Consider the following 17,233-nt stretch of genomic DNA (forward strand, 5'->3'; position numbering starts at 1 on the left):
TGTTCACAGGAGAAGAGACAAGATGACTCAAAGGAAGGGGATTTGATGCAGGTCTGTAAAATCACAAGTAATGTGGACAGGGTAGATAAGGAGTTGCTGTGTTCACTCATTTCTGGTGCAAGGAGCAGGGGACTTCAAATGAAACTAACAGGTGTCACAAGTGAATGAAAATGGCTCCTCCAGACACCATGGATAGTTATTCTGTGGAGCTTTGTGCTGCAAAATGCTGCAGTCACAGACGTTCAAAAAGGGAGCATACAGGCTGATGGAAGAAAAAATTGATTGACGACTGTCATGTGCAAAGATGAGACATCAGCTTCAGGAAGTCAGAAGTTAAACATTGCAGGAAGCCAAGGGAGTATTCTGAGGGGAAAAAAATTTGAGGAAATATGTCAGAGCTTTTACTACACAAACAGTAATTCCTGTTTTATTTCAGAAAAGGGTTGCAGCTTGGCAGAGGTTTTTGTATTTATTTTGTACTATACCCTTAGTCTGCAGGCTGCAGCTTAGGCAAGATTGTATTAGGAAATATTGCATTCAGATGAATGACTTGTTTTTCAAGTGATTCTTGATGTCTGTTGACCTTGTCTGTTTTGAGCCAGCACACTGAGATACTGCTGAATACAAACCTCTTCAGTTGCTCCTGTGCTCTGTACCAGAGATATGGAGGTAGAAGAGACAGAGTATGATGCTGCTTTTTAGTTCCTTCAAAACTGGTCATATAAGGCAAAGCTTTTCTTCTCTTTCTCTTCGGTTGTACACTATTTACTTTTCTTATGTTACAGGCTGTCTCATCGCTTTCTTGAGGTCCGTTCATTCCTTGCTTCCCTAAAAGCTTTTGAGTTTCAGAACTATACTAGTATTAAATGGAACATCTATTTAAAAGAACCCAAAACTTTCCCTCATTTTTTTGGGGGGGTTTTGTTTTTGTTTTTGTTTTGGGGGTTTTTTGGTCTTTTTTTGGTTTTTTTTATTGTTGTTGTTGTTGTTTTGGGGTTTTTTGGTTGGTTGGTTGGTTTGGTTTGGGGGTTTTTTGGTTTTGTTTTTTTTGTTTTTTTTTTTTTGGTTTTTGGTTTTTTTTTGACTACTGAGCTTGCTGATTTAAGAGGAGTCATTAACCACCTCCAGGAATTGTGTTATTTGTGTTAGCATGTTTACCACTTCAGACAGTTGCTCTTACTGTCTTTTGCTAGGAAATGACCATGTTGCTGACAGGTTCCTTGTCTACATGGTTTTCAGGGCCATAGGCAAAAGAATCAGGCAACAATGCCTTTGGGAATACCTGTCCTCTTCTGCCGAGTCTGTAAGCCATAGGAGATTGCATTCTTTGTCTCCATGCTTTCGGTTAGTCTTCAATATCTTCAAGCCCAAGGCAGCTGAGGGACTTGCAGTATTAGTCCCTAATTTTGTGTTCTCAGTGAAAGAAAAGATGAAGGCACTAAATGTTCTCCTGCTGAAAATGTGTTTTTTCGTATGATGCACCTTCTCTTGGTCATGTGTTTGACAACAGGTGTCTATCCAACTTTCTTTTAGGGACTTAGACCATTTTACCATCATCATCATTTTTATTTCTGTCACATTTCCTACCAGACAAGATTTGACAGAGGTGCCAGCAGTGAACACATAGTGTCAGCAGTAGGACTCCATGTAATTGGAGTCCCTAGGTCGACAGTCCGAAGTGTAGAGATAAAAGATACTCTGTCATTTTATCATGAACATGGGCTTCAAGATCCTGACTGGACTTCACTCTCCAGAGACACAGTTTCTCCAAAAAACTTCAGTCAGATCCTTTCAGTAAGCAAGCCATTTGAACCTACTGCTACTTGTCGCTGCTTTATTTCTATGTGAGAAGTGTGGATGAGCCTTAGATCTCTGATCTCTGTGACCGTTTGCCAGCCTTTCACATGGAAGGGGGCACGCCTTAGAATGTATCAGAAGCTTTTCCCAAAGCAAAAGCTCATTTTCTCTTGCGAAGCTCATACTGCTTCAGCCACATGTTGTGTGGCATGGCATGCTCTCATCTTTTAAGACAACACATCTGTTGTATACTAAGTGTTGGAGAAGGAAAGAGATACCAGGTATGGCTTTTCCCCCTTTATTCATGTCTGCATACAGGAGAGTCCTGAGGGTGTGTCCCTGTGGGTAACTGCTATCATGAAAATACTCCAACAAACAGTACTGGGGGAAGAGCACTGGCAGGATAAATGGATAAGGACAATGTGAAGGAAACCATTTGTTTGAGAACAGCAGTAAGTTTTCAATATTACTGTTCTCCCTTGGTCCCATGCAGCAGGTTGTTGCCAACTCTCTGGTGATGTCTGCCAGCCCCACAGCACAGCGGGAAGAAGAAACAGGACACATGCTCTCTAAATGTTTGACTTCAGCTCAGTGTCCCAGGCCGACTGAAACCCCCGCTGCTACTTTTGGCAGATTCAGACAAGCACACAGAAAAAAGTCTCCTCATCAATACGAGTGTGTGTGAGCTGTCAGTGTGTGCTGACGAGTAGTGAGGGGAAGCAGAGTCATTAGCAGAGGCATCAGCTGCCACAGCTGTCTGTCTGTGTCTCTGTGCCTTTAGGACTTTCGTCAGGAAACTGAGTTTGTCTTAGCTTTAAAAGGTTTTTATTTTATCGGTTTCTTCTGCATTTAAGAAGTATTAAAATAAGGAGAAAAAATAGCTTTTCTCAAACCCATATCTAACTAGACCCAGGCTTCAAGGTTTATTAGAGCAAAAGCAGTATTTTGATGTTGTTTCCTGTTTGAGAATGTTGCTGTAATTTAGAAACAAACTCTAAAATTGAAAATAACAGAATTGCTTATGTGAGAAAATGGAGATAGAGAAGGATTTTCAATTCAGATCTTCACTTTCTTTCCACTTAGAGTGTAGTTATCTGCAGTGTGTGGTGTTTTAATACATATTTGTTATATTTTACACACAAATATAAAAAAAACCTTCTTGTCTTTAAGGCTTTATGATCACAGTTAGATGAAATGCATACTAATAAACAAAAAACCCCAGACATTAGTAGAAAAAAATGAGCTCGTACTGATGTAATGTTAATAATACATATATTTTATTTCTACAGTTTCTAGGTATTCCTGAGTGGTCTGTCTGTGGTTTTATTAGGTTATCATTTGCTTACTCCAATAGGAACAAATTCTTAAATAATATTTTAAAATAGTTTATTAAAAAAGCTGACAAGAAGAGAAATGCTTATAGCACACAGAATTAAGGAGAACTTCTGTTGAAAATTATTTTTCTTACTCCATTTTCTTGAAGCTGCCTAGTGTCTCTTGTAATTAGAAGCTCAATTTTGGCAGTCTAAGTGGTATGAAGTATTGAGGGGGTTATGTTTTCTTTGCCATAAGAAAGTAATTGTTAATAAAATGTTTCCTTATTGATGTTCAGATATGACCCTTCCATGTTTGCAAGTCAACATGGAAGGTCAACACACGAGGAAGGAAGGAATTGCAAAGATGACAAATGTAACTATGTTTGTTTGACTCAACCTCAATGCCAGACAGATACAGCTGCAATAAATAACATTTATTCTGACATGTGGCATAGCTTTTATTTCTAATTGTCAGGCAGTCTTTAATTTTCCTTTTCCACCACAACCTCCTGGTGCAGTTACCAAGTTGTGTTGGCAGGTGAAGGCATATTAATAAGATAGAACACTAAAGAAAAGATAGAGGGGCCAGAAATAAAGTAGGGAAGGAAACTGGCATGTGACGGAAGGGCACGACAGGAACCCGGGGCTCGCATCCTGGATTCTCAGCTGGTATTGAGCTGATTCCAGCAGGATGTGTTGAAGTCATTTGGTCTCTTTCCTGGCCCAATTTCAGTGTGCCCAAATGGATCCGAGATATGCTCTGTGAAGGTATGATGAGAAAACTTGTTCTTTCCCAGCAAATCCTGCTCTTCTCATTTGTTGATCTCTCAGGTAAACAGCACTTAAAGAGAGGTAGCCATCTCACACCATCAGAATTAACTCAATAATTTACTATTTGCTGGCCCCAACAGTGAACATTTATTCAGGTCTCTAAAACGTTTGTCTTGTGTCCGTGTCTGACTTGAGCAGAAGTTGTGAGAACTCTGTATCACTGTTCTTTTAACTGAAATGGTACAGTTTTCATATTACAGTCTCTTGCTTCAATTTGTGTTTATAAATAATTTATATACAATGGAGTAGAGACTCTTTACAATACATACTAGAAAGAAAAGTTCTCCTTTAGGGAAAGGAGTAAAGACATAATACACCTTGTGAAGATGAGTGATTTAACATACAGGAGATGTTCAGTGTTGAGGAGAACCAAACAGTTCATTAGTTTTCCATGTGTTATATTTGACAATATACGTAAATTGTCCAATAACACATTCGTGTTCTAAAAACTATAAAATGCAGTTTCACCTCCAAAGGGCTATAAACTTAAGCATTTGTGATATCAAACGTGCACAGTTGTCCATTTCATCTGAAAATTTGATTTCCCTTGCTTGTGTGACTGGATTAACGAAACCATTGCTATAATTGGAGCTCAGCTAGAGGTCTTGAAATTTTCAGATGTTCTTGTAGTTGGTCTGAACTATAAGCTATTTGTGTTTAATTCAAATTGTGAATCAAGTCTTTGCTTAACATCCAGGCATATGTATGTGCAGCATGGAATTTGAACATTCACAATGGTGCATATTTCCTGAAAAAAATAAAAGATCAGTCAAAAGGATACAGCAAGGAGATTATAATACTGGTTTTCCTGCTGTCCTGTGACAATTCTTTTTCAGTCCAACATCACTCCTTTATTTCCTGACATCCTGAGAAACAGAATTTTACTTAAGCTTCTGTTTGGGGAGCACTAAGAGTTTTTGCTGTGGACCCTGGATTTTTAATCTTTCTCCATTGTGATGTACTGCAGACTTTATTTTTCAGGTAGCTTTCCATTGGAAGATTTAGCAAGTACCGTCATTTGCGTTTCTCCCACATCACGTGAGCTTTCTTCGTGATGTGACCTGGCAGCGCTTGAAATTGATACACTCACTTGTCGTCTCAGTATTTTCAGCACAGTTCTCTTGTATCCTTTGCATGCAAAGAAATAGATGAAAGGATCTAGGCAGCAGTTAAAATTCATCAGAAATACAGTATAATGGAGTGACTTCTGGAAAATTTTCGTTTCGGTGCACAAGGGTTCATTCTGAAGTTTCTTAATCATGTGTTGTATAATTGCAACATGATAAGGAGTAAAGCAGATGATGAACACTATAATTACAAATATGATTGTATTGATGGCTTTTTTGTTTATCCCTGATTTTTCAGTAAGTGGATTTTCCTTGGCCGTTTGAAAAAGTTTGCAGCTAATTTGAGAGTAACAAAATAGTATAATCCCCAGGGGAATAAGGTACCCTATTAAACAGGCAGCAAGAAGTATAAATGGTAGATGTTCTATTTTTTCAAAGTTTGGATATTCCATACACGTAGTCCTTTCTTTTTCTTCCTGTGACATGGATTGTATAAGTAATGGGAAAGTTTGACTAAACACAAGAAACCAGATAAAGACACAAATGCCCTTGGCGTATTTAATCCTTCTGATCTTGTATCGGAAGGGATGGACAACAGCAAAAAACCTGTCAATGCTCAAACATGTCATGAAGTTTACACCTGCATAGGTGTTTATGTAGAACAAGAGAGCGGTTATTCGACATAATGCTTCTCCGAATGGCCAGTGGAATCCCAGGGCATAGTAGGCTATCCTTGTTGGCAGGGCGATGCAGAACAGGAGATCGGAGAAGACGAGGTTTGTTGAATACAGAGTAGTGGAGTTGATCTTCTTTCTGTTTTTAAAAATGACAGTGAGGGCAATGGTGTTTCCAAGGACCCCAAGAATTAAGATGGAGCTGTAGAAGACGGAGAGCAGTATCCGTGCTGTATCTTTGTGCTCATAGAGGTCGCAGGTGGAACTGTTGCTCTCAGAGGCTGTGAAAGTGTCCATTTCTGTAACCCCTGTTGTTGCAGGAAGCTCAGTAGACCTAACATGAAAAAAAACCAAACCAAAACAACAAAAGGGAACATTTTGTAATAAATGTAGATAAACTTCTTCTGCATAACAATGGCCAACCTCTGTTGCAAAAAACAAGACTGAAAAACTGAAATGAAACTTCATTGCTGTGAAATACTTTTCAAGCCTCCTTCTGAAAACAAACAAAAAGATGCCTGGTTTTGGCTATTCTGTTTTGATCCCAATACCTTCTCTGATGAAAAAAATCAGACAGGAGGCAATGTAAAAAACCAGGGATGTAACGTATTTGGAAAGTGAAGTTTTTAGGTGGTCAGGAGATGGGAGACTATTTAAAGCAATCTGAGGGGAAAAAGGAGTCTGAAGAAACCACATGATAAAGGATCATATGAAGTCCCCAAGGGTCAGACAAACAGGCAAAATCTTTTAAATGTGTTTCAGTTAATTTTTAGGGAGTTTTTGTTTCCAACAATTCGCATTGTGATGGTTTAACTTGTTTAGAGAAACACTTTCTTTTAGCATTCTTATCATACTGGCATTAAAATAGAATCGTAGAAGCATTTAGGATGGAAAAGACCTTTAAGATTATAGATTCCAACCATAGTAATTCAGCTTGTTTAATACTAGTTTTAAGAATTAACTTTTGGAATCTAATTTAAATATTGTTACATATGTAAATTGTTAAGACTACTACTTTAATCACTCTTTAGTGATGCTGCAGAAGAGAGGTAAGGTAACCCAACTGAAATATTTTACACATTGACAATTGAGTAGATTTTAGAAATTGTTTCATCTGTACAGTCAGAGGTAGCATGGGAGAGCTGCAAAGTGACAGTGATTTGTGGGACTTAGTAATATTAAAAAATACTCCAGCAGAATTTCAGAAATGGAAAGAACCTCATCCTGTTGATGTTGATTTCAGTGCAAACATTTCTCTGTTACTTGGCAGTTGTATAGTGTAAGCATGAATGTCAGAAAGGATGGGACATCTAATGTTACTCCTTAAGCAGCTGTTCTACAAAAGTGTGCCTCTTAGGGGCACCATTTATGGATTAAATAAGCAGTCAAAACAAGATTGCTTCTGCTTTAACACAGAATACTATCTGGAGATGACAGCTGTTGCAACTGGAATTTTAAGTCTGTCTGGTACCTTTAATTAAAATCTAGGGGATTTCTGAGGATCTGTCTTTCAACAGGCAATATCTACAAACTACTGTAGCCTGTTGCACCTTAAAAAAGTCTTGCTGGAAAATACCTCTCAGTTTTAAGGGGTTTAAGCTACACATTTTAGGAGGTATTCCTTATCCTTTCATTGACTTGTCAAAACATTAAAAGATTAGTATTTTCTTTCATGTTTTGAGGAGATTGTCCTGCTTCTTTCAGGTTGTTCACAATTAATGTACCTGCATCACATACTGTGTCATAAACTTGTCTGATCAGACTTCTGGCAGGGTTAGCAGGGGTGCATAAGGTTCTCTGTAAACAGTAAACCTGTGGATAGTGGATGATGTGTATTAAAATATGTAAATGAGTTAAATTGCCCATTTAAGGAAGGAGTTTAACATCCAGGTAGTATATTAAGTCTGTGTCTACTGTGTTCCACAGACAGGAGGGAAGACAGATGAGTGATTACTGACTGATAGATGTAGAGTATTCTGATTCTTAGATATCCCTGGAGTATGAAGTATGCACTGTCTGTTGAGAGGTGGGAGTTCAGGGTTGGATGTCAAATCTGAAGTGAGAGTTTTGTGGTTTGAATAAGGGAATTAAACTGGTAAATAGTAACTCCAGCTGTAGTGAAGGTTTAAGAATGTCTGTAATTTTATGTTGGTTAATTCTGCATTGTTCACAGTATTTTGATGTTTGATGATTGATTTATGTAGTAGTTATTACCCTCAGGATGGTTCTGGTATGCTTTCCTCCTGTTCATCTTTTCCCTTGTAGAAGTGTGTCAAATGGCTCTTGTTTTACCTAAGTGTAACAGGCTGCTCTTGGCCTAAATTGGTGTGGGTTTGTGTAGGCACCTGGATGGATCAGTGAGGTATTTTGTTTTGTTTGTAATATTTAAATGCTTCTGATTACTTGTTCACACTCACAGCATCACATCTATCTTCTACTCATCTCTTCCTTGAAATTTAGGTAAAACAATTTCTTCAGCATATGTAAGGAAGAATAATCTAAGATTTATGATAAACAGTTTGATTGCAGTAATTAACTACAGCATATTAACTGCATAATTTTATTTTCACTGTAAAGTTGTAATAGTTTTGGTTCATAAATAGTGTGCATAATGGTCACATCCATCCATATGTCTTTCTATAAACATTTGTAAAATTATAGAATATCTATTACACAAAACCATTTAACTATAGTTAGGAAAAAATCTGTCATTTCAGTCATATATATTTTTTTTGCATCAAGTACGATTTCATAAAATGATATCACCTAATTTTGTGCTATGAAGTTAGATCTTTAATGTAATAAATTAGTCTATAACTTGCTGCTCAAAATAGGATGTTCATTCTCACATATAACCGTGGCTGTATTGAGAAGGAGTCCTAGCTGAGAGAGTGTTTGTGTCTATCCGAGGTGCTAGCATGGATATATATGAGAAGCAGTTCCATGACAGGGCAAACTGGCCACAAGCAGATGAGAAGAAAGATGGAGGACCAAGGCAGCATGCACGTCAGCTAAGCTGTGCTCCTTGACAGGCCCTTCTGCCTGCTATGGGAGTCAGCCCTGGGTGCAGAAAGTGTTCCTTTTCATCCCCTGTTATCCCCAAAATGTTTTGACTTTTAATGCAGGGAGCACGTTTTGAAATGCTCTAGTTGAGTATTAGTATTTTCTCTACCTGTAGGTATGTATGGGCGTTTTTGAGCAGTCACCATGGTGTCTAGGTGCTGAATTATTACCTGAATATATTTCTTTAAAAAAAATGAAAATACAGAGAGATAGTGTATCTGGTTTGTGGTATAAAGTTGCTACTATCTAACACCTTAATGTCCATCACCTGAGTAGTGGTAACTTCTTTGTACTTCTGAACTCTTATTGTTGTTGGATGAACTCCATTCACATCAGCAGGTATTTCACCTTTTCTTGTCAATCTTGAACAGGGCTCCATTTAAAAAATACTTTCTTCCTAAAAGGTGTCTAGACTATTAAGTAAGATAAGATATTTTTTTTAAATCCTATTCCTTGTGTCAGGTTGCTCTTTATTTCTTGGTAGCACTCCTTAGTGATCAGCTTATTTATACAAAGAACATATGACATCCTCCACAGAATGTATCTAAAAAGAGAACATTTTAAATACTTTTTGTGCATTTTGCATTCTTGTAGAAAAAATGGAGACTGTTGCCTCCTTACTGCTGCAAACCTCAGACTAGCTGGACTTAATTTGTACTGATATTAATGAACTGTGTACCTGAATATGTTATGAGAACATGGCCATTTCCTGTCCCAGATCCAAAAGCACCATTGAAGCTACCCTCTAGAATCATTACCAAAATTTTTACTCTTCTAAGTTGCTGAATTAAATACCCCTCCAGTGGCTTTCTGTGTTTATTAATGATACTGCTTTGAAGTATATACTTGGAAAAAACTTAATATTAATTTACCTTACCAAATTAATGATTTTGGAAAACAGTACCACAGGTTTTTTTGACTTAGAGTTTCATGCAAAATTTTAAGGTATAAAGTACTTAAAATTCCTTTCTTTATACAGTATTGTAAAGAACGTTGTTTAGGTTTTTACGTTTTCTGAGTCTGTAGATAGTCAGTGACACAGATAACTTTTCCTTAATGTGACCTTCTGTATAATCTAGGTTATGTTATTATTTTAGTTATTTGTGTGTGGATTATAGTAACTTTTCACTTAAAGCACATTTTCTAAAATGCTGTTTGGTCTTGATTAGGAGAACTTAAAAAAAGTGAATTAGCCATTCGTTACTCTAGGCCTTTGTCAGTCAACCTCCCTGTTAAAAAATTCTCTAAAATTAATTTGCAATTGCTGTTTTTGTTGAGTCTTTTTACCTTTACACAATCTCATGGTTTGGGCAATTCAAGGTGAACTTCTCAAATATTTCACCACAAGGCAAAATAATCCTGTGATGTCCATTCTAACCCCAGATTTGTCCCACACAGGACAAGGGGTTCCAGATGCCCCTTGGTATTGGTGTACCTGGAAGCATCCTCACCAGTATGTCCCTGCTTTTTCTGCTCAGTTATTTATGTATCCAAGATAGAGTTGTGTAGCATTGCACTGGGAGCTTGTGAAGTTAGTTCTCTGTGATCCAGAAGTCACTGTGTCCTAGGATATCTGTAGTCTAAGGGCATGGTCATTGCTCTCTGCTTCTACCCAGACAGACCTTATACCTGGAAGAGTTTAAAATTAATTTTAATAATATGCCCAGGCTTGCAAACAGTGCAGATTGTTCTTTATTCTTGTTTCATTTGCCATTTTCAAGTCTTAGCATTGCATTTGCTTTCTGACCACCAAATTTCTTTAGCCAATTACCTTATGAGATTTGTTAGCTAGGCAGCTGCTAGTCTATTCTATGTGCTTTCTTGATGTTTCTCAGCAATAGTATCCACCTGGGGAAAAAAGTCATGGTACCATGGCAAGCTACTTACCAAATCTAGCATGTCTGAAATCTGTGCAGGTGCCTTTCTAAAGCAATTTTGTAATCTCATCAAAGAAGAAAAAAAGGCTGTTTTAGGAGATTGGTGTTCTGTGAAAACATTTGACTGGCATTAGTCATTTGTTTAATGTTTATACGTGTGTTTTACCTTTAATCCCCACAGCAAAAGGTGTTTGATAAACAGAATGGTGGTTCCAGTCTGGAAGTACTACATAATCCAAAGCCCTGGATCATAGACATGTTCATGTTTGATGAGCTTTATATGTAGTATCATAATGTTACATACATATAACTGTTATGAAGGATAGACTTAAGGTATGAGCCAGCAATTGGATTGTTACAACCTTAGATTACATGGGTTTGAACTGTGTTCAAGCTGTGGTACAAAGCTCTTTCTGTGTGCTAAAAGAAAGATGTTCTCATCTCCTGCTTTTGCTGGAGGAGCACTGTCTGTCTTTTAGCAGAACAGGGAAGATGTAGAAGGCTTTTACTGTGCATTGTAGTCTAATGTGTGATTTCTCTGTCTCTTTTCATAGTTTTCATTCATTGGAGATGAATCCCTGGTCCATCTGTCCAGTAGCTAATTTAAGAGGGATACTAATTAAATTCTTGGAAAGGCATGACAGTTCATTAGGAAGGTCTCTCATGGCTCTGTACATAGTATGGTTTAGTCACTATGGGATGGACAATATTTCTTTAACAAACAGTATTGGAGGTATAATGTTGTTTATCTATGCATAAAGAGTATAAATTATTTAAAAGGAATGGTCGGGAAAGAGATTTCTCTTCCCCTGCAATGCCTGGTTTGAAGATTTACTGAGCTTACAGTCCTCTAGAGCTATTAGCTGTATAAGTCTTACAGAGTTTTAAAACAGTAGAAGGTGGGAAATATACAGTCTTGTGGTTATGTAGGTTTAATTTTTTCCTTAATGTCAAAATTAATTGTTTTCTGTTGACCAGTCATGTTTACTGTTTGAATTTCTAATTTACCATACAAGTGATGTTTTATTGTAGAGCGGTTTCCATGTTTGAGAAAAAGGCTTGATTCTACTAAGTTATGTGTGTTAAAAGGTGTGCATGCTAACTTGCACAGTAGAATGCTTTGTTAATACAGAAAGAACATACACCTCAGGTACATACATCAGGGTGTATGGACTGGCAGCTTGGGAACTGCATGTGGTTTAATAAAAGCCGAGGCAAGAGACAGGCTTCCTGTTTCTTTCTAACACTTTAACACTCATATGCTTCTAGTACATTATGTTAATTTACCTTTTTTCAAAAGCTGTTGAGTTTTCAAAAGCTCTAAATGCAAATGAGTAGGCCTAATGACCTGAAGACTGAGTCCTCCACTCACAACCCAAAGATAATTTTGGTGAGAGAGTTTCCAGGCTAGTACTTTTATTCTTCTTTGGTTAGACCCAGATTTGTAAGCCACATATCAGAGAATCCCAATTATCTTAACAATGGCTATAAAGAATTATAATATTCTTTAAGTGCTTAATAAAATATGCAGATGCACAACACTGTGGGATCTTTCTGGTCCTGCTTTTGTCTGTTACAATAGATTTTGCAAAGTTGTATGACAGTTACATTTTGTGCTCAAAAATAATAGAAGCTACAGTAAGTGAGATGGAAATAAAGAAGTTGAGTTGAAATGCTGCATAACTAGTTAAAGTGGAAGTCATTTGAAGTGTACATCTTGCTCCTATCTGTTGGATCTCTCTTAGGTGTAATCTGTCCTATGAGAAGTGTGAGAATTATCTAACATAAATAATCTCTGCCACATGTTAATGCGAAGAGCTGTGCTGATGCTAAAATGATTAACTTCTCTTCAGTTTATACTTACTTAAGCACACTAAATGTAAAAAGGAGAGAGCCTAAAAATATAGCAAATAAACTAAAGTGTGAGCCACTGACAATTATATTCTTGCAAACAGAAGAAAAAAGGGGTCAAATGAGAATTTGTATTTTAGTACTAGAAAATATGAACACCTTTTATGTCTGAGTGATATGCAGCCTGTACAGGTACAGTCGTTAATTCTAGGGATTACAGCTTCTGAACTGTAGCTTAAATTTATTATTCTTTACATGTATACATGCTTCTCAATCTTTTGAACAGAAAGGGGTGAGATTTGAGCTCTTAAAGACTAACTGAGAGGATTCAATTCCCTTGTCTCTTCAGGAGCAGTCATGAAAATGTTAGACAGATGTCTTGTATTCTGTGCCCAAATGCACATACACTGTCTTATTTTTTAAGATAAATGATAGTTGAGTTATTGGCTGTTGAACAGTGTGTCTTGTTTTGCCAGCATAGTAGAAAAAATTGATCCTCTTTAATTGGGAAGGTGAATAAAAATCTTATCACTTGTAATATTTCTTCAGCTTTGTGGCATGAAAATCACTAATAAGGAGATAGATGTTTGGTGGTTGCAATTCAGGAAAAGAATGCCTTTTTAAAAACTTTGAAAGAAATGCATACCAGAAGTTAAAAGAGGAATTAGGTCATAAAACTTTGAATTCTTAAAATATGCTGTTGCAATACTTAGACATGAGAAGAGTGACTGAGGAGTTTCTGAGCTGGTAATAAAGGCTGTTTTCTTACAGAAGGAGCGCATGTGATAAGAGCAGGCTGTGCATTCAGAACTATAGTACTGATTTGTTTTAAGGCTCTCTCTTACTATTAGGAGAGTTCCGTGAGGTTCAGTGAATGACTTAGGAATTGCAATGCTTTCCTTACTACTTGTACAGTAGTTATTTCTGTAGTAATACTAATTAAATTACTATAATTTAAATTAGTGTTGCCAAAAAAATTGTCTGAGTTAATGCAGTATCAAATGTTTCCCTGTGATTGTCAGAAGGCTGTATTCTAAGAAAGGACTTGAAATAACTTGTTGATGCTGTGGATCAACAGATATTTTAAATGGAAATTAACTGGCAGCAGATTAATATGGGAACATAAAATATCAGAGAATTTCTATCATGAACCTTTCCCATACAAAGATAATTTTTCCCTCCTACCAGTATAACACAAAAAACCAAATAATATTTCTGGAATTGTTTGCTGTTGCTCAGTGAAAAAAAAATAAATTGAAAAAAGTTAATTCTTTTCTGTACTTACATCTCTGTAGCTTCTTGGATCTTCTGAGGAGTTAAGGGCATTAACAGGATGGCTTGACTGCGAAAGTTTACCCTTGCACATTGTTCTCAAGAGTGATTACGTGAGTCTCTCTTGTGGGAGGGGTAGTTTTTTTTCAAGTGCTTAAAAAAAAAACCCCTGTTTGTGTACTGGTCTTGATTTGCTGTCGACTTTTTTATGGGATGTGAAAGCATCTATTTTTGACCCTTTTACAATTAGTCCGTTCAAAGAGAGTAATTAGAAACAACACTTCCGCCTCCCCCCTGAAGTTACGCATTACTGACTTTCATAGAAGGGACTTTACCCAGAGGTTTACTTAAGTTGATTGTTTAATTGCTGACCAACTAAAATACCTGTGATGTGTGAAAAGCTTTGTTTATATGCATCTGCATTTAAAAATAAAATCATTTAAACTCTAGTTTGATCAGTCCATGCTTTAAAACTTCTTCTTACCGATCAGATATGACGCAGCACAAGGAAACCTCAAAACTGAGACATTCTGAAATGGTGCGTTAAAGCAGACATCTCGAACGCCCATGTACATTCCCAGCACTGTTTTGGTATCATAATGATGAGGATTTACAGAAATGCCCTTTGAAAATATATGAGGGAGTTGAAGAACTCTGGTGGTTTGAGAGGTTAATGAGAATATGTGCCTTTGTAAGCTGTTTATTGCATTTTAAGCAGGAATAGTAATATAATAATAATAATAATACACATAAGGTAAATATATGAAAGATAAAAAACTTCTTAAACACAAATCTGATTTCCCTAAAATAATGTTGATAAGAAAGAGTGGCTAGGGAGTAGGAAAGGAATGGGATGTCAAATTGTGAGATAACCCATTGTTACCTGAAATAACCTTGTTTCTGGGTGAAGAACATTGATCTAAGAATTAATTTGTGTGTTTGTTAAGAGGGTTTTGGAGATCAGAGATAGATGGGAAATCCTGTCCTTTGCTGTTAGAGACAGTGGTTGAGAGTTATCTGGGATTTTCCCCTAAAACTGATACTGATCGTTCATGATATGAAGGACTATTTATCTTTAAAATGACCTCATTTAGTAGCCTGATTTTTAAAGAACCAACAAGTAGGCATGATGAAGCTATTTTTGGCAGGTCCAACACATGCAGAGGGTGGGTTGCCTCTTTGGAAATGTTAGGGCTGTGTTCACAGCACAAGCCTTGGCTGATGTTGTAGTGATGGAGGTGTGCAGAAAGATGATCTCAACTAACGTGTCCATCTCATCAGAAAGACTACAGTAAATGCAGATCTAAGGACAAAGTTAAACTTTACTAAATGCACTTTGTCTTATGGGAAATGTTTTTGCTGTAGCAGAACACAGAGCCTCGAGAGCTACTTTTGTGCCTACTTGGAGCATTTGGTTGGCACTATAGGCTGATTTTTCTGGTGTTGAACTCCCAGTGCACACCAAGGCTTGATTCCCCTTAGATGCCAGGGAGCTGAAGGGCTCCGTGTAGGGCTTTCAGCTCCTCAGTCTTTATAGAACATTCATCTTCTAACACCAGACTCAAAAAGTCTGTGGGAGAATTTACCAGTCTTATGGATGTTTTCCTTTCTTGTTTTTGAATAATTTTTTGATTATTCAGTTTCGTCACAGAGTAGAATCTCTTTAAATGAAGTAATGAACATTAAGGACTGTTTAAAGGGAAATTGCACAGGGAACTTGCTTCATATGTACGCAAAATAATACCACAGTGTGGTTCCCTGTCCAGCACCAAAAATACGCTATAGAAGTGGGAAATTTCAAGATACACAGTCATGTAGTCTTAGCTCAAGGGCTGACATTAGTACCCCAGCTTCTTATTAAAGGAAATGTTTATTTCAAAATAGTGTTACCATTATAAAATAATACCAGTGTTTCCTGCTCTGATCTGATAAAATATCGCCTTCCTTTGATTAAGATACAGTAGTAGATAATACCCTTTGAGTCATACTGGTGTATTAGTAGATTGTACCCTTTGAGTCATACTGGTGTATTAGCTACCAATCCAGCCTAGCATGTTGTTATGTTAGTTGCTTGAGCTAAATGGTACAGGTTACTTTCTTCCACTCACTGTTTATCCTTCTAGCTGTTTGTTTTCTGTTCTTATGCAGCTGCTGTTTCTCCAATATCTGTTTGACTGTCCCATGATTTGAACATTTAAATGAGGATGTGTGGTGTCTTAGGAAGTGTGATATATATTTGGTTTTACCATATATGTGCAAACACTTACTGTTTTGCTTTTGGCATGCAAGGCAAGTACCATGGAACTGAGCAGTTTATGGAATATATTGTTGGATAGTCTTGGCATTAAAAACGAAAGCTTTTTTTAGGATAGATGTCTGACTTCTTTCTTGAGGGGATTGTAAAGTGTTGGTTGCTTGCTTGCTTGCTTGGTCTCATATTTTAATGAACTCATAGTTGCAGTGATTCTCTAGAGAGATTCATGGACAGGAGGATCTTTTCCCCTCCAGATGCACAACTTCAAGTTTTTTATTTTTTTTCTCTGCTTTCTTCTTGCTTTCATGTGAAATATTGGCAGTTAGATGGGTATTGGGTAACACAGCCTAATGCTTTACTTGTACTGAGAGGCCTCAGGCAATGGGGTGTCCTGCTCATGTGTAGTGAAAGGGTTGGGTGCAATAGATGGTTACTTTGAGTCCTGGACTCCAGCAGGCAGAGGAACCCAACTATAAAGGGTGGTCACGTTCCACAGAGTTACTTAATTTTAAAGAATGTTATTGAGAATATTTAACATGTTCAGAATAAAGGCTGGCACCTTAAGTGCAATATGGAAGCGTCTGGACATACTGTAGGAACAGAGATTACTGAAGTAATTTAGTAACTTGGATCGCAAGTGCTCTGTTTACCTGTCTGTATTATCTGCAGCTGTTTTTATAAGTGATATTTTTAGTCCCCCCCAAAATATGTGGTCATGATTTTGTCAGTTTAATGCTTTTTTTTGAAGAACTTGAATGAAGAAAAACACAGCACCACAGTTACTAAGTGTAGTGAGTCATTTGGAATAAAATAGCATGTTATTTCTACAAATTTAATCCCACAGAACTTCCATTGCAGAACTTCCACTACTTTTTGCAGAAGTAGCATTTACCTTTCTGACCCTCTGTTCTTGCATTTTAGAACTATTTTTTCTCTACTTTGTGCATATATTTACTAATGTTAAATATTTTATTTTATTTTAATCTACATCTACTAGTCATCCTTTTAGACTTTAAGTGTTTCTCTTATGAGAAGTACTTGCCCCAGATTTTTTTCTTCTCTACCAGTAATTTTTACATCTCTGAGTTTATTTTTTTTTAAGGATATTGTTTCTGCATGTCGTGTTTTTTTTCTGTGCAAAACCAATCTGATCACTTTGTATGATGTAGAATGTTCCCATCTGGTTTGCTGTGTTTCTGTTTCACTGCAAATATTGACATTTACCATGAAA

General features: G+C 37.0%; 2 protein-coding genes across 2 annotated transcripts in view; one reads left to right on the forward strand and one right to left on the reverse strand.

The window, feature by feature from the left end:
- Positions 1 to 17,233, forward strand: part of UBAC2 (UBA domain containing 2) — a 98,286-nt gene that overhangs the window by 42,361 nt on the left and 38,692 nt on the right. The window lies entirely within an intron of this gene.
- GPR183 (G protein-coupled receptor 183) lies at positions 4,786 to 13,868 on the reverse strand. Its single transcript, XM_027741042.2, has 2 exons — positions 13,762 to 13,868; positions 4,786 to 6,019 (listed from the first exon to the last, which is right to left on the reverse strand). The coding sequence occupies exons 1-2, from the start codon at positions 13,800 to 13,802 to the stop codon at positions 4,915 to 4,917; spliced, it is 1,146 nt and encodes a 381-aa protein (XP_027596843.1). The 5' UTR covers positions 13,803 to 13,868; the 3' UTR covers positions 4,786 to 4,914.

The sequence above is a fragment of the Pipra filicauda genome, unplaced genomic scaffold (genome assembly GCF_003945595.2).
Source record: "Pipra filicauda isolate LSUMZ 115617 unplaced genomic scaffold, ASM394559v2 scaffold24_size8852520_pilon, whole genome shotgun sequence".
Lineage (NCBI taxonomy): Eukaryota > Metazoa > Chordata > Aves > Passeriformes > Pipridae > Pipra > Pipra filicauda.

What these genes read in the sequence shown, in the direction of transcription:
- GPR183 (XM_027741042.2), bottom strand. Translation starts at nt 13,802, where the DNA reads ATGCCCTTAACTCCTCAGAAGATCCAAGAAGCTACAGAGAT. An exon ending in ATCCAAGAAGCTACAGAGAT is followed by an intron (nt 6,020 to 13,761) that starts GTAAGTACAGAA and finishes TTTTCATGTTAG; the next exon opens with GTCTACTGAGCTTCCTGCAA.